The sequence below is a fragment of the Aquarana catesbeiana genome, unplaced genomic scaffold, assembly GCF_042186555.1.
Source record: "Aquarana catesbeiana isolate 2022-GZ unplaced genomic scaffold, ASM4218655v1 unanchor227, whole genome shotgun sequence".
Classification (NCBI taxonomy): domain Eukaryota; kingdom Metazoa; phylum Chordata; class Amphibia; order Anura; family Ranidae; genus Aquarana; species Aquarana catesbeiana.
Genome location: NW_027362654.1, coordinates 57,952 through 80,135, shown reverse-complemented (window position 1 = coordinate 80,135; position 22,184 = coordinate 57,952). Strand labels below are relative to the sequence as shown.

At 47.8% G+C, this 22,184-nt stretch overlaps 1 protein-coding gene across 1 annotated transcript in view; it reads left to right on the top strand.

Annotated features, from left to right (window-relative positions):
* The window catches only part of LOC141121637 (uncharacterized), a 66,760-nt gene extending 44,848 nt beyond the window's left edge, over nt 1-21,912 (top strand). Inside the window, exons 19-26 of the mRNA XM_073611288.1 lie at nt 14,260-14,334; nt 15,991-16,119; nt 16,247-16,381; nt 16,468-16,591; nt 16,708-16,805; nt 18,430-18,654; nt 18,777-18,918; nt 19,623-21,912. Coding sequence (XP_073467389.1) covers nt 14,260-14,334; nt 15,991-16,119; nt 16,247-16,381; nt 16,468-16,591; nt 16,708-16,805; nt 18,430-18,654; nt 18,777-18,918; nt 19,623-20,869 — 2,175 coding nt within the window. The 3' untranslated portion in view covers nt 20,870-21,912. The remainder of the gene's footprint in view (nt 1-14,259; nt 14,335-15,990; nt 16,120-16,246; nt 16,382-16,467; nt 16,592-16,707; nt 16,806-18,429; nt 18,655-18,776; nt 18,919-19,622) is intronic.
* Nucleotides 21,913-22,184: the final 272 nt, after the last annotated feature.

Genomic DNA, 22,184 nt, shown 5'->3' with positions numbered 1-22,184 from the left:
CAGCACTGAGGAGGCGGATCTGACAAGGTCGCACTCATGGGCACTGATGAGGAAGCACTAATATGCAGCACTGATAGGTGGCACTGCTATGCAACACTGATGAGGAGGCATATCTGAAAAGGTGGCACTCGTGGGCACTGATAAGGCATTACTTTTTCAGCACTGATGGGCACTGCTATGCAGCACTGATGGGCATTGATGAGGCAGCACTGACGGGCACTGAGGAGCCGGCACTGATGAGAAGGCACTGATGGGCACTGATAGATGGCAACACTGATGAGGAGGCATCTGCTATGCAGCACTGAGGAGGCGTATCTGACAAGGTGGCACTCGTGGGCACTGATAAGGCATTACTTTTTCAGCACTGATGGACACTGAAAAGTGGCACTGATGGGCATTGATGAGGCAGCACTGACGGGCACTGATGAGAAGGCACTGATAGATGGCAACACTGATGAGGAGGCATCTGCTATGCAGCACTGAGGAGGTGTATCTGACAAGGTGGCACTCGTGGGCACTGATGAGGCATTACTTTTTCAGCACTGATAGGCGGCACTGCTATGCAGCACTGATGGGCACTGAGGAGGCAGCACTGATGAGGAGACACTGATATGTAGCACTGATGGGCACTGATGAGGAGGCAATGATGGGAACTGAAAGGCTGCACTGATTATCAGCACATACCCTCTCTGGCAGGAGAGCCGCTTATCGGCTCTCCTCTACTCAAGCACTGTCAGCGTGAATAGAGGAATGCCGATAACTGACACTTCCTATTTACACTGTGATTGGACACAGCTGAACACATGTTAAAGAGTCTACATCATAGGCTCTTTACCTTGATCAGAGATGCAGTGTGTCCAAATGACGCACCGCTGATAGCCCGGCTGCACATCCCCGGGGGGGCGTGCACAAGTAGCATGGTGTGAAGGACATCATATGACATCCAGTCAGAACAATGAAATCCTCGCCCGGCCGTCGTTTTACTGTAGGCTGGGTGGGATGTGGTTAAAAAGAAAATAAATGAACAAATGTGACCAGCATTCACCCACTTGTGATGAATTTTGGCAGTATTTTTTTTAACCACTTCAAAACCGGGAGGGGGGGGGGGGTTGTTCTGTCCTGGGATAGAAGCCCTCCCAGCACTGGATGACTGCGCCATAGCCATCATTTGACTATAGCACATCGGCAAGTGGTTAAGTCCGTGTTCACATTGAGGGCGGGTTTGAAATTGTGCAAGTTCAGCTGAACTCATACGATTTCAAACTGGCAATGCAGTCCGACTTCAGGGGGCGATTTGACAGACATCTGTGCGGGTTCATGCATGGATGTCTATTCAAATCATCGCCCCCGTAGTCGCCAAAGTAGTTTGCCGACAATAGCCGGTGATTTGACATGTCAAAACGGTCCGATGTGAACGTGGGTATAAGGATAAAAAGAGTGCATACTCGTAAAACCTAAAATGATGACTGCGTTGTACATAAAGCCACAAACCTATGCAACTCCTCTAGTTCAGATGGATGTCATGTAACCAGCTGACGTGTCTTGGGGGACGGCCCCTCTTCATCAGAGCAAGCCTAGTCTGAACTTCCCTATCCTCTCCAAAATATAGAGGGAAATTACCCCAGTTCCTCCCACTTAGGGGTGGGAAGGAAGGGAGGTTCAGACTAAAGATCAACCTCCAGAGCTATTAATGATCAATATTAACACAAAGCTAACCCTTTCAGCACTGAGTTCACCATGGGGTAGACAGTCATCATTTCAAAGCTTCGGCAGGCAGCTCCTTTTTTGCATGCAAAGAGTCACCATCATCCAAAATGGATACACAATGTTCCATTTTGGCAAATCTGCAGATTAACCACCTGCTGACCGTGCTATAGCCGAATAGCTAGTTCTGGGAGGCCGGACGGCACGCTCAGTGATCACAGTGTCCGGAGAACACAGCTGATCACAGATTTAGGTAAAGAGCCAATCAGCGGCTATTTACCACGTGATAGGCTGTGCCCAATCACAGCTGATCATGGATGTGAACAAAATCCGGTTATCGTCACTCCTTTCCTTATGCTGACAGCATGAGGAGAGGAGAAGAGCGCCAATAACCAGATTCTCTAAAAGGCACATCTACACTGATAATCTGTGTCCTGGTTATCAGTGCAATCCCAACAGTGTCCACCAGTGTTGCCAATGTGTGCCCACCGGTGATGCCAATCAAGGCTTCCTCATCAGTGTTGCCTATCAGTGAAGGCGAAAAATGTTTGCAAAATTTTATAACAAACTATGAAAGTTTGTTTTTTTTATATATATATATATATCAAATAAGTGTCCCACTTGCTTTATGCACTGGTGCTCAGTCATGTTAGAACAGGAAGGGGCCATCCCCAAACTGTTCCCACAAAGTTGGGAGCATTAAATTGTCCAAAAATATTTTGGTAAGCTGACGCCTTAAGTGTTCACTTTACTGGAACTAAGGGGCCAAGCCCAACCACTGAAAAACAACCCCAAACCAGAAACCCCCTTCCACCAAATGATTTGGACCAGTGCACAAAGCAAGGTCCATAAAGACGTGGATGAGCGAGTTTGGGGTGGAGGAACTTGACTGACCTGCACCTCAACTGGATAAAACAGCTTTTGGATGAATTAGAGCGGAGACTACGAGCCAGGCCTTCTTGCCCAACATCAGTGCATGACCTCACACATTATTATTTAAGGTACTTATATAGCGCAGTCAATTTATGCAGCGCTTTACATATACATTGCACATTCACATTGGTCCCTACCCTCAAGGAGCTTACAATCTAAGGTCCCTAACTCACATTCATACATACTAGGGACAATTTAGACAGAAGCCAATTAACCTACCAGCATGTCTTTGGAGTGTGGGAGGAAACCGGAGTACCCGGAGGAAACCCACGCAGGCACAGGGAGAACATGCTAACTCCAGGCAGGATTTGAACCAGCAACCTTTTTTACTGCTCGGCAAGAGTGCTACCCACTACACCACTGTGCCACCCACGCATGTAGCGGTGCCCCGTGGGGTCGCTGAATGTAGTAGTTCCACACGTCACCCTGCTTGAACAGGCATTCACATCAGACACACACTGGCAGTCAATAACCAGTTCTTTAGCTTAATTTTGTTGTTTTTATGTAGAGGATTTAACTTGGATTGTGTAAAAGGGACATGGGATGCCCAGATAATTGATCTTGATAGATTGAACAAATCGTTTTGAATCTATATTGACAGTCTCTAAAACGCCATACTCCAGCAGCACATCACTTAAGTAAACTCCGCTTTCTCTACTGCGCAATCCTAGTTCCCTGATACAGCTAGCATGTGTTTAGGCCTTACTCTGAATAAGTCCTAACAGTTGAAAAGCAACCAATAGAAATATGAAGAATACTTCTTGTGCTAGCTGCAAAGCTTGGTGGACTACTGGTCCCAGACAGTTCTGTGCAAATTCTGCCAACCGTCCTGGCTGCAGCAACTTAACTCCAACACCGGTGACATCACAGCCTCTCCTTCTGGTTTCCCATCCACTCCTGGCATGTCTCTCCAAGATTTCTTCACTGTGCCTGTCACTCACCGACCCCGCAATGGATCCCTCCTGAATGACTTTCCTGGCAGTGCTCCCCGCTGTCGTCCTCCTGCTCCTGTTCCAGACACTTCCCAGCTCCCGAGCTCCAGACCCAAGGTCACCCCCCCCCAGAAAGGGGGTTCCCTCGGGGACCACGACAGCCTAACACTCCATCACTCAGTTCTTCCATCCAACAACTCCTCCCACAGAAGGCTGACCATGAGTATATATAGGAGGCCTGCCCCCTACCAATCCTAGTTGGGGATTGGTCAGGGCTCCCAGATACACTCCATGCCACTCCCATCCTCTGCCCTGCCTCTTTTCCAGAACCCTCTAGAAATAGAGGAGGGGCCAGAGAGATGAAGTACATGTCAGTCACTTGCTGCTATGCTCAAAACCACTCCCAGCCCCCAGATCCAAAACAAACAGGCCTAGCTCACAGCTAGGCCTGCCTAAATTTACCTGCACTGGCTGCAACAAAAATACAACTACTCTAGCAACCTACCTACCTAAGGTAGAGGGTGCTACACTTACCCCCCACCAGAATATAGCTGGTCCCCAGCTGAGGAAAAAAAAATTTAAAAATTACTCCTGGGCCCAGAAGCAAGGACATCTCATGAATTAAGTTGGATGGGGGAAGGGAAAACACTTGGACAAGGCTATAGTACAAATAAATATCAGTACAAAAATAGATATATCAATTTTTGGTATGTATTTACACTGTACATCACAATTAAGACACACCTAGCTACAGGTCCCTGCAGCTAAACACATACAACATTTATGAGCCACAGCATTTATCCCTCAGAAAAAATACTCTGCTTGCAGCATTCTTGTCCTCCGGAATGGTGGGGATGGACAGCCGTCCCATCCCTGAAGATCCTAAGAGAAAACACAAACCATATATCCTACACTTACATTCTACCTATACACTGCATAAATCTCCACTGAAAGGGGATTATTATCCTTCCAGCAAAGAAAATCAGCAACACAACATATACATTTTTGCTTGTTTTGTTCTGTCAGAAGGGAACTATAACCTAAAAACAGAACAACAATAAAATATATACATTAACAACAGCAATCCATCTTCTGTTCCTGATGGGTGGGGCCCCCCTCCCTGAACAACAGGCTCCAAAAGAGGTGGGCAGGAACAGTACACCCAAAGTGTCCATGACTAGACAGTCCCTTTATCAGGCACACAGGGTGGCAGGCATATTCTGTACCTGCAAAGGTCAGGGAAAAACTAGGAAGAAGGAACTCAGGCTACCTCTCTCACAGTTCAAACACATGGGTTTTTAAAACTGTGGATCTGGCAGTCTCTTCCACTCCTTCTCTCTTCTGTCCCTGGGGACCGAATGACTTTCTGCAAACCCTCCCGTCTTGCAAATAAGCACTCAATCCTTGTAAATGGTCCTACCAAGCCACTACTCTTCCTTGTACTCCAGGAACCGGACCCAGGTCACACTACCTGGCACCCGCAATAGTTTGGGGGTGTGTAGCTATTCCCAAACCATGTCATCCTCCCATCCACCCCGCGAGCTCTCGATGTCCATCATGATCTGGGAGGGCATGTATGGGAAGTCCAAGACCCACTCCAGGGCCAATCTCTTCTGCACCATCCTCTGGAGTCGGGAGAACCTAGGCAGCTCCCGAGAAAGTTCCCTGGTCTGGGTAGTGATGGGCTTGGGTTCTGATGATTGCCTACTGGTGATTGGGATTCGTACAGCCAACTTAGGTCGCTCAGCTAATTCCGGCCCACCTTCTGCCTCAAGGACCTGGGATTCCCCAGTCACCCATGCCTCTTCCGAGCTCTCACAGGGGGATGACCACTCCACCAACCGCTCCAGGGACCCAAACTCAGCTTGTATTCTGGGAGAATCCCAATCTAGGACCTGGCCCTTGCTTACCTCGTCCAGCTCACCTGGAGGCGCACCTCCCTCTAGCATGGGCTCCTTCTGAACGGGTACCGCGAGGGACTTAGAGCTGGTCGGCTCTTCAGGGATGTCATCTGGCTCCTGCACACTAGCACATGCAGTCGCCAGGCCCCTGGCCAGGCCACAGCAATGTCCTTTCCGACATCCTCGGTATTCATGGAGGGGTCGCCAGGCCGCAACACCTCTCCGCCTCTGGCTGGTGATCTTTGGCCCTCTCCGGCCTTCCGCGGCTGCGGCATACAAAGTCCTGAAAGCAGGTTGACATTATAGTACCATGGCTCCTGCTGAACGGGTCCCAGTCTGGTAAGTGACTCCCCACAATGGCCACACCGGGCCCAAGCAGTCACCTCCACTGTCTGAATCCGATACTCATGGACAGAGCAAACAGAGCTGCTCCGCTCCATTAATCACCCCCTGGCGAGCCCTCCGTGTAGCTCCACCCGGACACCATTGTTCACCAGCATCCACTCCTGCACATCAGGTAACCACTGCAATGTGGGCATCAGACAATTGCCCTCCGCTATCTTCAGCTACCTCGTGGTGTCTGCTGCTAGCGGGAACATGTTAGTTTCCTCCGGGGCGTGGCTCCACCCTCCAACTCTCCATCTGCCTGGCGCCTGAGGAACTGATAAGCAGGCTCCTTTCTGCATGCGCTGCTTTAACCACTTGTTGGATAAGCTGGAGTTAGCAGTCATGTGGATGCTAGCAGGTTATCCCCAGACATGTTGCTCAGCGCGGATTGCGCCAAAGTAACTAGAGACTGATAGCAGGTGAATTGTCCAGTGGTTGCCTATGGCAACAATAAAGTCAATAGCCAATGCCTTCCTGTAAAGAACTGACTTGACATAGTCCCACCTGCGGGCACACCCTGGCTGCTTCCTATCACCCGGGGTCTCAGGCACACTTTACTGTTTTTAAGTGTAGAACCTTGGGGTTAGGGCAGAGTTGCTCCTCACAAATTTACTTGCCAGGAGTAGTTATCCTGGTTGATTGATAGAGATCTATTGATTTTCCCTAAGTTTGGCCTGGTTGCACTTTTCTCTTCTACCACCAGGTGGCCAGGTACTTGGTAGTGCTAGATATGAGAAGGGCAAAGCAAGGTCAGGTTATGGGTATATGGGGTATCTTAGCCAATGGGCGGGGGTTTTCTTGAATCCCTTGGCCTGCTGGGAGAGCCTATATATTCGGGTGGAGTCAGGTGATCTGGGTTCTGTACCACCTGGACGGCTGTTTGGGTGGACGTGTATTGTATTGCCCGGGCTGCTAGGCCGGAGATGGGGCCTATCCCTGGCACATCTGGCTGCTAGGCTGTCTGAGGGCCTATCCAGAAGAAAGAGGGCAGAGCAGAGTTGGTATTGCGGCTTGCAGTCCAATCAGAAGTGATTGTTCTGCCGGCCGGAGAACCTGTCGCCAGTAAGGGACCATAGTGAGTAACTGAAGCAAGTACCGGAGCAGCAGTCGCACCAACTGGGGATGGTGAAGAATCGGGAAACTTCAGTGGGAATCAGGCCAGGGACCCAGCCAGCGGAGGTAACGCTTGCAGAGCACCCTTGTGTGTGAAGCTAGGGACCAAGCAGGCCAGCGTTGGTGAAGCTTGAGAGGTATCTTGACTGCCAAGCTAGGGACCCAGCAGAGAAGTAGGGGTGATGCTTGAGAAAGATACTACAGTGAAGATTGGAGGAGCTCAAGGGATTCAGTGGCAGTGAATCAGCGGGTCTAGTGAAAGACCGGGAGCTCAGTGGTCTGAAGAACTACGAGAAGTGATTGTAGTGAAAGAGAAAGGAACTGTTACGTTTGTGTTAGGAACTGTTAAAGATTGTTGCCATAGGAGACAGCATTCCTGCACATGGAGATGTGGCGTCTTGCTGGATGCCTTTCCCTATATGGCTGTCCTCCTATTGAAGTCTGGGAGTCTGCCAATTAATCTTGCAACTACTTAAGGGTGTCCTGGCCCTAACCCTCTTTCCCCCAAAAGAATGTTAAGAGAAATAAACTTTCTTTTGCATTCAAGAAGTGTCTGGCGCCCAATAACTATAACTACTCTGCACCCACCATGCCTCACAACCCACCACATACAGAAGAATGTCAGCTATCTCTGGCCCTGGAGGTTCTCCAGAACGTAGGAGGCCTGGGACCTTGCTACATAAGCAGGAGTTTGGAGCAAAGTTCAAGTTTCCTGCAATCCAGTGGGAAAGCCGTACAGAGCACTGGACATATTTGTAATCCATGGGCGCGATCGCGCGCCGTGGTTTCCACAGGTGACGGCACATATTTTACAGTCACTGAATTGCAGGATTGTTACAACCAGCACTGGTTGGGGTGACTGGGTAGCAGGAACAACAATATTAACAATCTTGTATGGTTGCTATTGACAACGGCACTTTTTAAAGCTGAATTGCAGGCAAACACAAAAATCTTTTCCCTTAGTTGAATCTCAATGTAACAGGACAAGCAAAGTCCCCCTCTTCTGCATTGCTAGGGGCAACAGCCAGCAGGTTAACTGTGACAGTGGATCTCATGGGACCTCCAAAATGTTGCGGTGCCCCCGTGGGGACACTTAATGTAGTAGTTCCACACGTCATCCTGCTTGGCCAAGCATTCACTTCAGACACACACTGCCAGTCAATGAACAGTCCTTTAGCTTGTTTTTATTTAGAGGATTTAACTTGTGTAGCACCCTCTACCTTAGGTAAATTTAGGCAGGCCTAGCTGTGAGCTAGGCCTGTTTGTTTTTGATCTGGGGGCAGGGGAGTGGTTTAGTGTAGCAGCAGGTGACTGACATGTGCCTCAGGTCTTGGGCGCCTCCTCTGTTTCCAGTGAGAAGGTTCTGGAAAAGAGACAGGGCAGAGTGCTGGAGCGACATGGGGTGTATTTGGGAGCCCTGACCAATCCCCAACTAGGATTGGCAGGGGGTAGGCTTCCTATATATACCCATGGTCAGCCTGTTGTGGGAGGAGTTGTCAGGTGGAAGAACTGGATGATTGGGGGGGGGGGTGAACTCAGGCCTGGAGCTTGGGAGCTGGGAGGGAGCCTCTCTTTATTGAGAGGTGTCCTGGAGCAGGAGGTGGACAGTTGGGAGCACTGCCAGGCAAGTCATTCAGGAGGGATCCATGCCGGGGTCGGTGAGTGAGAAGCACAGTGAGAAGCTCTGGGAGAGACATGCCAGGATTGGCTGTGGAGCCAGAGGAAGAGGCTGTGGTGTTTTTGAAGTTAAGTCGCTGCAGCCAGGAGGGTTGGCAGGACTTGCATCGGACGTGCTGGGAGCAGTAGTCCACCAAGGATCAGTTAGCACAATTATCTTCTTCATCTAAAATGGTTGCTAATAGGAAAATGTTAGGACTTATTCAGAGTGAGGCCTAGCCATGTGCTAATGGTGACAGGAATCTAGAATTGGACAGTAGAGGAAAGCAAGTGATCTCAAGTAGTGTGCTGGAGGAGATGTGAAGGAGCAGAGACTGTCAATTTGGATTCAACTACATTCATTTACATTTCTAAAGATTCATCATCTGGGCATCCCATGTCCCTTTTCCCCATCCAAGTTTAATCCCCTAATAAAAACAACAAAAACAAGCAAGAGACTGTGCCTTTACTGGAGAAAGTGTGCCTAAAATGGATGTCTGACCAGCAGGGTAATGTGTGGATGCTGAAACACGCAAGGACCCCACGGGGCACCGCTACACTTGGATTGGGGAAAAGGGACATGGGATGCCCAAATAATTGATCTTGATAGATTGAACAATCGTTTTGAATCTATATTGACAGTCTCTAAAACTCCACACTCCTCCAGCACATCACTTGGGTAAACTCCGCTTTCTCTACTGCGCAATTCTAGTTCCCTGATACAGCTAGCATGTGTTTAGGCCCTACTCTGAATAAGTCCTAACAGTTGAAAAGCAACCAATAGCAATATGAAGAATACTTCTTGTGCTAGCTGCAAAGCTTGGTGGACTACTGGTCCCAGACAGTCCTGTGCAAATTCTGCCAACCCTCCTGGCTGCCAACACCAGTGACATAACAGCCTCTCCTTCTGGCTTCCCATCCTCTCCTGGCATGTCTCTCCCAGATTTCTTCACTGTGCCTGTCACTCACCGACCCCGGCATGGATCCCTCCTGAATGACTTGCCTGGCAGTGCTCCCCACTGTCCTCCTCCTGCTTCTGTTCCAGACACCTCTCTATGACTGTGTATGGAGAGGTTCCTTCCCAGCTCCCGAGCTCCAGACCCGAGCGCCCCCCAGAAAGGGGGTTCCCTCAAGGGCCATGACAGCCTAACACTCCATCACTAAGTTCTTCCACCCAACAACTCCTCCCACAGCATTCTGTCCATGAGTATATATATAAGAGGCCTGCCCCCTGCCAATTCTAGTTGGGGATTGGTCAGGGCTTCCAGATATACTCCATGCCACTCCCATCCTCTGCCCCGCCTCTTTTCCAGAACCCTCTAGAAACAGAGGAGGGGCCAGAGAGATGAAGTACATGACAGTCACCTACTGCTATACTCAAAACCACTCCCAGCCCCCAAATCAAAAACACAACTACAGTGCCTAAATTTACCTGCACTGGCTGTAACGAAAACACAACAACTCTAGCAACCTACCTACCTAAGGTAGAGGGTGCTACATACACTTCTGGAAGAATGGTCAAACATTACCATAGACACACTCCTAAAACTTGTGGGATGCCATTAAAGTTCATGTGTGTGTAGAGGCAGACGTCCCAAAAATTTTAACAATATACTGTATGTTTTTATGTGAGTAGTTTTATGTTATATTTTTATTAAAGCTTACAGTACATAGAGAGCACTATTTGTCCTCTTTTTTATGCTTTGCATATGCTACTATTTGTCATGAGGAGAGAACAAAGTGTGATCTGAGGTAGTTTGCCCTATGTACCATGAGCTACCCTCAAACACCATTTGATCCTCAGTCTTATGCCCTGTACACACGGTCGGACATTGATCGGACATTCCGACAACAAAATACATGGATTTTGGCCGACGGATGTTGGCTCAAACTTGTCTTGCATACACACGGTCACACAAAGTTGTCGGAAAATCCGATCGTCTCTTAATTTATTCTGAGCATGCGTGGCACTTTGTTGGATTTTGTTGTCGGAAAATTTTATAGCAAGCTCTCCAACTTTGTGTGTCGGAAATTCCGATGGAAAATGTGTGATGGAGCCCACACACGGTCGGAATTTCCGACAACAAGGTCCTATCACACATTTTCCGTTGGAAAATCCGACCTTGTGTACAGGGCATTACAGTGGGGTCATAAGAGAGATGAGTGGCCATTTCTTGAGCACATGGTGACTGCATGTTTTGATAGTAATTGGGAACAGGATCTCACTTTCATCACACACAGGAGATTAAATGGTTGGTGAGGTGTACAGGCTTGTGGTTCTTATGCCGCGTACACACGGTCGGACTTTTCGGCTACAAAAGTCCGACAGCCCATCCGACAGACTTTCGACGGACATTTGGCGGACTTTTGGCGGACTTGCGGCAGACTTTCTAACGAACGGACTTGCCTACATACAATCACACAAAAGTCCGACGGATTCGTACGTGATGACGTACACCGGACTAAAATAAGGAAGTTGATAGCCAGCAGCCAATAGCTGCCCTAGCGTGGGTTTTTGTCCGTCGGACTAGCATACAGACGAGCGGATTTCTGGGTCCGGCGTAGTTACGACGTAAAGATTTGAAGCATGTTTCAAATCTAAAGTCCGTCATATTTGCGCCTGGAAAAGTCAGCTGAAAGTCCGGGGAAGCCCACACACGATCGGATTGTCAACCGGCTTTAGTCTGTCAGCGTCTGTCGGACTTTTGTAGACGAAGAGTCCGACCGTGTGTACGCGGCATTACGCTCTATTTGTATCTCCCTTTGTGAGTGTTTTGATGCTATTTTCTTTTTTTTTTTTAACTTGAAATATGTAGAGAGCACTATTTTTCTTCCTTTTTATATGCAATCCTTGTTTATGTGGTGAATGCCAAGTGATACCGGACGGTAATCATTTTATGCTACATGAATCATTGGGAGTCTTTAATACTGGCAGGAGTTGTTCCAAAGCGCTACTGAACCTCAGTCTAATAGTGAGGTCACATTAGGAGCTAAGCGGCAAATTTTTCCTGTGGCTTGAATGCATTTGGGTGATATTCAGGAGGAGGATATCACCATTATTGCACATTGATCATAGGGGTACAGTGAAAAGGACTGTTCTTGGACACTTATTGAACTTTATTTGTTGCGCTGCACTATAATTCAGGCTGATGAAGGAGGCGTGATCTGGCCTCCGAAACACGTTCCTATTGCCTACAGAATCCCAGGGTTTGACAGCTCCCCTGACAGCTCTCTCCTCGTGGTTGCTATAGGGTGACCACATTTCCAAAGTGCTAATCAGGGACCCCCCCCTTTCCCAAAAATCAGTTTGTGCTGTAACAAATCATAGCATAGCCGGGGCGGTGGGTGCCCGCTCTACCCAGAAGCACTGATCACGCCCCCAAAAAAGGCCGCCGCATCACCACTTCACTCACTGACAGTACTTGTCCTGGCCGGCCGAGACCCGTTTTACCTTGTTCCAAAGCTTGTCTCTACACTGCAGTGATTGGACGCAGGAAGCGGGATTTATCATTTCTCCAATCACAAGCAGGGGGGCAGGGATTGTGCATCTACAGACATTCCTGACCAGGGCAATTACTGTCAGTGAGTAAAGCAGCAATATGGGGGTCTTTTTTGGGGGCATCAGATTGGCCCGTGGGGGGGGGGGGGGGTGGCTGTGTCAGTCTCATTCTGGGACACTTTATTGTCCTGGAATGAAGGTGCCCGGGACAGACCTGCAAAATGCAGCACTGTCCCGGGCAATCCGGGACACGTGGTCACCCACCGTGGCTACCCTGTGCTCTATTCAGATCCCTGCACTGCATCCTGCAGCAGCTTTGACATCCAGCGGCTTCAGCGTGGCTTGGACTTCTCCTTGGTGGTCCCACTTTGAGCCATCACATGCCTGCCACCTTGGATGTTTGTAAGTGCATTTTAACTGTGTACTTCTAAATATTCTAAATAAACTGTGCTACACTATCGGCGGCTTGATGCCTCTGCTTCCCTTGATCTGTTTTGCCAGGCTCTGTCTTGATGTTAGTTAACATGGCTAAGAGGTTCTGCTGTGCTCTATTATTGTAATAATAAGGATGGTTTTCAATGTGGCCAAAAGGTTGTTTATTTATTACATGAGACATCATCCCTTTAATCCAGGACATATATGAATTACACAGGTTCTGAGGCTGATTTAATGCAAATAAGGCACCAAGTGAGTTTAATTACCACCTTAATCAGCCACAGAACCTGTGTAATTAATGTGTGTCCTGGATTAAAGGGATGATGTGGCAACCCTAGTCCTGGTATATTGTCCCTGAGAGTAGTATGGAATCCTTTCCATGCTGTTAGATTTAAATCTAACTTGTGTTGCAATCTGGTAAATTTTAACACAATAAGGGCATCCAGGTGTTCCTGAATCAGCTTTGAGGGTGCCATCATCAACCCAGTGATGGTGGTTGCTGACCCCCTAACAACCAGCCTGAGCTGGGAGCTGCTATATTTCGCAGCAATAGAGCTAATGTAGTCAGAGGTCCGATTGAGCAGAACATCCATTTTTTTTCTACCATTCGCCAAACCCCCAAAACAAACTAAATTCAGTTTAAAGGAGAAGTATAGCCAAAGCTGGCTTGGCTGGATTTCTCATATGGATCACAGGAGGGCAATCCGTTTTGCACTCATGTGACCCGTTTTCAGCAGAGAGCGGGCTGATGTCCGCTCTCTGCTGACGTCATGGATGTCAGTCCAGGCACCGTGTCATCCCTACAATGGAGTCTGGACCTGCCAGGTGCCTGGACTGACACCCAGCTCAGCCTCTCAGCGAGCTGTTGAGAGCCTGAGCTGGCCGCCCCCTCCATAGCTCAGCGCTCCAATGAGCGAGGAGGGAGCAGAGCAGAGAGCTGTGACTGACAGTCTACAGCTCTCTGCTCACGAAGCGCTGAAAACTGAGCGATCGGTGGTGTTCATTTGCTCAGTTCTCAGTGCAGAGGCGCCGGGGGACACATGCAGCATTGGACCGATGCTACATCCACCGAGGTAAGTATTAATCTGAACAAAAATGTTTTCCTTTACTTCTCTTTTAAACCTGGGTTCAGTCCAAACTCAGGGCCCATCTCTAGTGGTCAGTGTAATGTCTTTTATGTGGGTGATCAAAGGGAGAAGGACCCCCTTATATCAGTGGTCAGTGTAGTGGTCCCTTACATTGGTGACTAATTGGAGAAGATCCCCTTATATCAGTGGTCAGTGTAGTGGTCCCTTACATTGGTGACTAATTGGAGAAGATCCCCTTATATCAGAAATCTGTGTGAGAAGGAGATTCTTACATCATCATCAGTGGGAAGACTGCCCCCTTACAGATCATTGATGTCAATTGTTACTGAGAGACAGAAATTGTTTATTGGTCAAGGAACCCCTAGAAAGCTTTGGAGGAACCCTGGCTGAGAAAGGCTGGACTAGGTAGTAATATATTTCTATCCCCCTTGGTGGGAGTGGAGATGACCCATCTATAAGGATATACAGTACATACACACACAGCACAAGGCCGTGTTCACACTACCAGATGTTTCTCTGGGCTGCAGTTCCTCTGAGATCCACAAGGTGAAGATCTCACTTCTACCCAGACAGAAAGTCTCTATGGAAGACAGGAAGTGATGTCAGGTACAGACAGGAAGTTCCGGGTGAGAAGTGAGTTGGGCGGACATAGTGAGGAGATATTACTGGAAGTGGCAGTAGAGGAGGTAATAAGATCTTATTTTCTATTTACACCCAGTAACCCCCCGTCATGTCCGTCCTCTTCCTCCATAGTCACTGTGATGTCTTTTATCTCCAGCAGATGATGATACACACATATATAGTGTGGAAACCTAGATTAACCCCTTCAGGGGCAGAACATTTCCCCACTTACGGGGCCGGAACATTCTCTTCATTTTGGAGATAAATTCTAGTAATATGATCCTCTAAACAAACAGCACTGACAATAAATAGACAAGACAATGACCATCCTGACCATACATGGCCTACAAAGGGCAATTATTACACTACACAGGCAGCCAATGGGCAATCATTACAATATGCAGCCAACACAATGATGAAGTGCAGGGGTCAGGAGTATGGAGCATAGAGCCCCTTACATTGCTGATCAGGAGGAAGAAAACATTCCCCAGCCTGCCATGAAGAATATGTTCCATCATTGGTGTCAGAGGGAGGAAAATACTGAAGGATCTGTGGGAAGTAGAGGAGCTGAGAGGTCTTCAAAGGGGTACTGAGTCTGAAGGACTTTGGTGACTGGGAGGGGGTAGTGGAGCTGTGCAGTTCTGAGGAGTAGTAGTTGATGGACTCTGGGCCCTTGATCGGGTTGGTGGGCAGCAGGGCTTTTAGGGAAGAGGAGACTGCAGGGCTCAGGGGGGACCCTAAGGTAGGGAAGTGGTCTTTGGGTCTATGATGGTCCACCCATCTACAATTATTTTCCAGACCTCCTTACAGAACTCCTGCCAGGAAATAAAGGCAACCTTCACCTTTTTACCATCTCACTTGTCCAGTAAAATTTTTTCAGGATACCAAGTGGAATGAAGAACTGCAGTCCTTCACCCCTTGGTGGGCACTTGTTCTTAGAGGAGGTCTGTTTGAACAGCATTGATTAATAGGTGGTCAGGGGTGAGTGCTTTGCTTCTGAAGATGGGAGTCCAATATCTTCCCATGACAGAGGCTCTGGCAGTGACCAGCAGCATCCTCCTGCTAGCCAATCCAATCTCTTCTCTTACTGCAGAGAGTGACATTATCATTATTATTATTATTATATAGGATTTATATAGCACCAACAGTTTGCGCAGCACTTTCCAACATAAGGGCAGACTGTACAGTCACTTTACAATTCAATAAAGGAGGAATCAGAGGGCTCTGCTTGCTAGCGCTTCCAATCTACAAGGGAGGATCAAGCGAAACCAAAGAGAATAACTGTGGGGGTGACATCACTCCTATCAGTCAGCAGGCTGATAAAGATTTAGGCCCTACAGCTTCTGGTAATTATCCTGATTAGCCGTTAACTACAGTCAAAAGTCAACAAGTTCCACTTCCTGGACATCATGAAGGCCCTACATTGACCTCTCCGCACTGCCTTAGAGCAAACAAGTCAAAGGAAGGATCGTACTTATCATTCTTTGTCTGCAGATCTAATACTAATCAAAACCAGTTCAGAAACCAAACAAACCCAACAGAGGAAATGGAATTTTTGATTTGGCAGGCCAAGAGAGCCAAAAATATTTCAAATACTAAATAGTCCGGACTGAGGGGCAGTAGTTCATGTACAACAACTTTCCTATTACCCTCCTCACATCCACATCCTATTATTGTGTGACCAACACCATCCAAATAATTCTTACTTTCATTTCCCAAAGTTATCCCTCTACAAGGAGACCTGTATAGATCAAATGACGGCACCAATGAGGATGGAGGAGGACCGGAGTCACATGACTGAGAAGATACTAAACCTCACCCTGGAGATCATCTATCTACTGACCGGAGAGGTGAGGAGGATTCTGGGAGGTCACATGACATCACTCTTATCTCTATTAATAAAACACAGAGCTGACCGGAGAGGTGAGGAGGATTCTGGGATTCTAACATGATATTCCTATTGGTTCTTCAATATAGAGATTTCCTCTTGTGAAGTCAGGTGATCATATGACCATCACAGTGCCTCCATGTGACTCCCTAAAACCTGAGAGACACAACATGGAGAAGATTCTAGAAGTCACCAAGAAGATGATGGAGCTGCTGACAGGAGAGGTGAGCGGTGCTGGGAATTCTGGGACATTATCCAGTAACAGACAAGGGATGTGTCTGGATGGTGACTGTATCATTGTGTGTGTCAGGTTCCTATAAGGTGTCAGGATGTCACTGTCTATTTCTCCATGGAGGAGTGGGAGTATTTAGAAGGACACAAGGATCTCTACAAGGACGTCATGATGGACAATCAGCCGCCCCTCACATCACCGGGTAAGAGGAGACTTTATTGTAAAGGAGAGAGCAGTACGGAGGGTCCACCTAGATCCCCCATCATCTGATAAACACATAGAAACAATGTATTCAGTCAGTGTGTGTGTTTCCTACAGATGGATCCAGTAATGGGAACCCACCAGAGAGATGTCCCCGTCCTCTGTATTCCTGGGATTCCACACAGGAAGATCACACCATCCCTCACCATCATCAGGTAGATGAGGAACAATCACTGATAGTATCATTAGGATCTGTACATTATCTGCATTGTTACCATTGATATCATTTTTTATTATATGTAGCCATGGTGTTGCAGCTAGTAACAAACAATCCACCAAATCACCCCACTGCCAGACTTCATACATCACTTCATACATCGAGAGACAATGAACAGTCTTTTGCTGGTTTTGTTTTTGTTTTATTAGGGGGTACAAACTTGGGTAGGGATTTGGGATGCTCTTAGGATTTATAATTGCCATCATATTTATAATTTAAGCACAAAAGCACAATGTTAGAGCCAGAAGATTAGATGCGTACGGACATTAAATGTAATTCTCTTCCTGCATGTCCATGCAGACTGTTACTCCTGCACAAACTTGTTCCCTTCTACCCACACTGGTTTCCTCCTGCGCACACTTGGAGTTACTAAATTAAAGTATGTCACATCGTCTTCTATTGGGTAATAGGGGCCCACTCTGAATAAGTCCCTTTACTGGCTCTGGTTGCTCGCTGCTACTAGACTTGAGGCCTGCAGAACCTCTCCCTGGAGGCCTAGTAAGTTAAAAGCATGACTTTAGGTAATGGACTACTGTTCCCAGCCAGCCCAACTTGCAAATCATGTGCCCTTAGGCCACATCGACTTGACACAGATCCCCACAGTGTCTTTTCTGATCCAGGATTCCCCACCATCCACCGTGTGTATGATGAAGACTCTGCTAATGACCGTGTAAAAGCAGAGTTCCCTTACAGACTCCCTGGCACCTCCAGCCCTCCATTATGGTAACACTCACCGACCTTCCACAGCCCTGAGTCCTTGATGAGGAACTTGACTGGACCATGCATTCTGACAGCTTCACCTGCCCCTCTGCTCCAGGAGTTCTCTACCATCCGACAGTGTGGTGGCAGAGACATTGCCAATGACCGTGTAGAGGCAATGTTCCCTCACAGTTCTCCCCGGGTATCTCCTGCAAATGGCGCACCCCCCAGATGGGGATGGCCTCATGCTGCTGCCTAGCATTCCATTCTTCACTTCACTCAGCAGACTTCTCCCCCCCAGTGGCATATCACCTCAGCTTATATAGGAGGCCCACCCCCTGCCAATACCAATTGGGGATTGGTCAGGGCTCCCACATGAGCTGCCTGCCACTTCAGTTCCAGGCCCAGCCCCTCTTCCAGAATCTTCTCTCTGGAAACAGGGGAGGTGCCCCAGAACTAGAGCACAGGTGGTCAAACCCACTGCTACTCTGACCACTCCCAGCCCCCAGATCAAAACAGACAGGCCTAGCTTGCAGCATAGGCCTGCCTAAATTTGCCTGTGCTGACTGTCACTAGTAAAAAACCTATACTAGCACCTACCTACTGGTAGAGGGTGCTGCAATATATTTAGAGTGAAAACTTCGGGGATCATAGTATTGTAGTTAAATAAAATGTTAATGTGGAGTATGGAGTAATGGAGGAGTTTCCAGAAGGACACAAGGATAAGATGGAGCCACCTAATACCAGGAACCCACCATCCCTCACCATCATCAGGTAGATGAGGAACAATCACTGATACTATCATTAGGATCTGTACATTATCTACATTGTTACTATTGATGTCATTTTTATCATATATTCAGAGTGGAAACCTGAGAGATTGTAACGTTGAGGTTAAAGAAGAAATAAAAGTGGATGTTGAAGATGGGGTGATGGAGAAGTCAGAGTCTCTAAAAGAAAACAAAGATCTGTACCAGGACACCATGGTGGAGTCATCCAGCTACAGAAACCCACCAGAGAGATGTCCCCATCCTCTGTATTCTCGGGATTTCACACAGGAAGTTCACACCATCCCTCACCATTATAAGGTTGGTGGGACAGATCATGTACAACATGAACTTGAGGAGACAATGTGTGTATTATTTTTGTAATGTTCCATTATTAAAGCTTTTTTTTTTAGATGTTATTTTCTCTCATTATCTTGGTTTAGGATGAAGATCTGATTGATATAAAAGTTGAGGTTAAAGAAGAAGAAGAAGGGACGTATGTAAGGGATGATCAGCAGTCTATGGAGAAGGATGGAATAACGGGAACATTTATAGAGGAGGACACTCCTACAGAGATCAGCACAGGTGGGTCATTAACACTAAATACATTCCTCCACCCATACTGCTCGCTGGTTCAAAGTAGGGCGGGGAATGGGTGATATCAGCCTGTAATCCCCTGGTCACTTTCCTGAGCTGTGTTCCCTGTCCTGTATTCCTGTATTTCTCTCGGATAATGTTCCTTCTCTGTGCTGCAGACACAATTTATGTATCTAGACTGGATTTATGGAGATTCTGGGGTTCAGCTGGCAGCAAAATGTGGATTTTAGTTATAGACATTGCTGGACCTAGACACCTGATGCATGTGCTTTTGGTCTTCTGCCCCATGCCCGGGTCTAGCAATACCTCTAACAGAGAAATTCTCCCAGAGCCACTTACTGTTTTTTGCTGGCAGTGCTGGTTGGTGGGAAATGTGTGTATACTTGTGATAACATGTTGATATATTTGGAACATTTAACAGAAAATTATAATGAGGGAGGAGTCAATAACCCAATAATGGTGGAATTCATGATCAGTCCAGTCTTCATCTTGGTTGTTCTTCCCCCATCCTCACTCTCTGTCCTTTGGTGGGGCTCAGTCCCACTGGTATTATTCATGATTGATAGAGGGGGGTGGGGACATTCACTTTATAATACTCTCAGACAGACAAAGCTGCCTGATGTGGGCGGAGTCCTGGTTTAGGGGAACCAATCTGCTCATGTCTAGTAATAACGTTTTTATATCTATTTTAGTAGATGGACGGGAGATGAGGAAAACCTCAGAGGATTGTCTCACTTTGTCTCCAGACTGTAAAGTAGAAGATGAGGACATCACACAGTATAGTCCAGGAGAAAACCCGACTACCTCAAATGTCCATCCGGCACCACACAGTGTAGATGGACCATCGTATTCCTCTTATCCTGAGGAACCTCAGACTGTGAGGGACGGTGCCGTCCTTCCAACAGAGAAGAGCTTTTCCTGTACTGTTTGTGGGAAGAGATTTCTTTTTAAATCCAAACTCAATGTGCATAAAATATCTCACACAGGTGAGAAGCCGTATTCCTGTACTGAGTGTGGGAAATGTTTTTTATTGAAGTCAAGTCTTCAAAGACATCAGAGATTACACACATGGAAGAAGCTGCATTCCTGTTCTGAGTGTGGGAAATGTTTTGTACGGAAATCAGAACTTATCACACATCAAAGGTCTCACACTGGTGTGAAGCCATATTCTTGTACTAAGTGCGGGAAATGTTTTTCACAGAAGTCACATCTTTCCAGACATCAGAGATTGCACACGGGGGAGAAGCCGTATTCCTGTCCTGAGTGCGAGAAATGTTTTATACGACAATCAGAACTTGCCACGCATCAGAGGTTTCACACAGGGGAAAAGCCATATTCCTGTCCTGAGTGTGGAAAATGTTTTTCACAGACGTCCCATCTTTACAGACATCAGAGATCTCACACGCAAGAGAAGCTACTTTCCTGTTCTGAGTGTGGGAAATGTTTTGTACATAAATCAGAACTTGTCACACATCAGAGGTCTCACACGGGAGAAAAGCCGTATTGCTGTCCTGAGTGCGGGAAATGTTTTTCACAGAAGTACAATCTTATCACACATGAAAGGTCTCACACGCGTGAGAAGCCTTTTTCTTGTTCTGAGTGCAGGAAATGTTTTGTAACAATGACCGAGCTTGTCAAGCATCAGAGGTGTCACACGGGGGAAAAGCCATATTCCTGTCCTGAGTGCGGAAAATGTTTTTCACAGACGTCCCATCTTTACAGACACCAGAGATCTCACACGCGAGAGAAGCTACTTTCCTGTTCTGAGTGTGGGAAATGTTTTGTAACAATGGCCGAGCTTGTCAAGCATCAGAGATGTCACAAGGGGGAAAAGCTGTATTCCTGTCTTGAGTGCGGGAAATGTTTTTACCAGACTTCCCATCTCTACAGACATCAGAGGTCGCACACGGGGGAGAAGTCACTTTCCTGTCCTGATTGAGGGATTTGTTACTCACTGAAGTCCTTTCTTCCTGTACATCAGAGATCCATATCTCCCAACAGTCCCGGATTGGGCGGGACTGTCCTGCATTTTGACCTTTGTCCCATGGTCCTGGAGTACAGGGACTTTGTCCCGCATGCAGAGCAGGACCTGTAGCAGTATACTGTACTATCTAGCACAGCCAGCAATTGGTGGGCAAGCCAGCAGGGGTAAGGCTGCAATGAGGGAAAGTGCAGCTGTCAAATTCAGCCTCTGATGTCGGGGATGGGCGGGCGGATATTCGCTTTCAGCCTCCTGACTCTGCCCCACAAACAGAGTGTCACCATGCCCCTCCCTGACCCTGCCCACCAAAAAGCACCACCCTGCTCCTCCACCTGATTCCGGCCAGCACAGTGCAGCACCCGGCCCCTCCTGACTCCGCCCACCATAGTGCGGCGGTATTCCAGTGACATGAGGGGTCTGGTGAGGTTGGCGCTCCATGGCGGACTGAGGAGGGTAGATGCTGGGGCCCCCAGGAGGGCCAAGAGTAGTGTGGTGGCCCCCGTGGTGTGAAGCTGGATACTCACCCTTCCAACCATGAACTCCAGGTGTGGACAGTGGAGTACGCTGTGAGGGAGCCCATCGTCACCAAGACTGGGGAGATTGGGGGCGTAGCTTGAACATGGCGGAGTGAAGATGCTCACTGCTGGAGTGTCAGGGCTGGGTCCAGCCCTATCTTCTATGAGCTGGCCACTCAGCTGTCAGCTAATTGCCAGCTCCTATCTCTCCACAGTGGCTCACCTGTTGATGATCCTGCTCATCGGTCCTGCCTACTTAAGCCATCTAGTCCAGATGATTTCGGCCTTCGCCTTGGTCACATCTCTAGAGATGCTTTCCTGTGTTCCTGTTAAAGACTTGCTTGGCTGACATTCCTTCTGGCTCCCTGATGTTTTGGCTTGGCTGACTATCCATTTCCGGTTCCTGAACTCTGGCTATGTTTTGACTACATTTACTCTGTTTACCTTTTTTTATTATTATTATTAAACAAGTGTGATTTACCTATACTTCTGTCTCAGTCTGATTCATTATTTCTGACATGGAACTCCCAACTCCCAACCTGCCTGTCTCGGCTATTATGCCCCTTTTCAGCGTGCTTTTTACTTGTCATGAGTTACTCTGGTCCTCCTGCATTTAGAGGATTATCGAAGGCTAACATTACGGCTTTAATCAGCCGATTATTCCAGGATCCGTCCAACTCTTCCCCTGCGGTCCGCACCTCAGAGCCATGTGGCGCTCACCGGAGCACAGACTTAGGTTTCTGGCTCGCTGGCTGGAC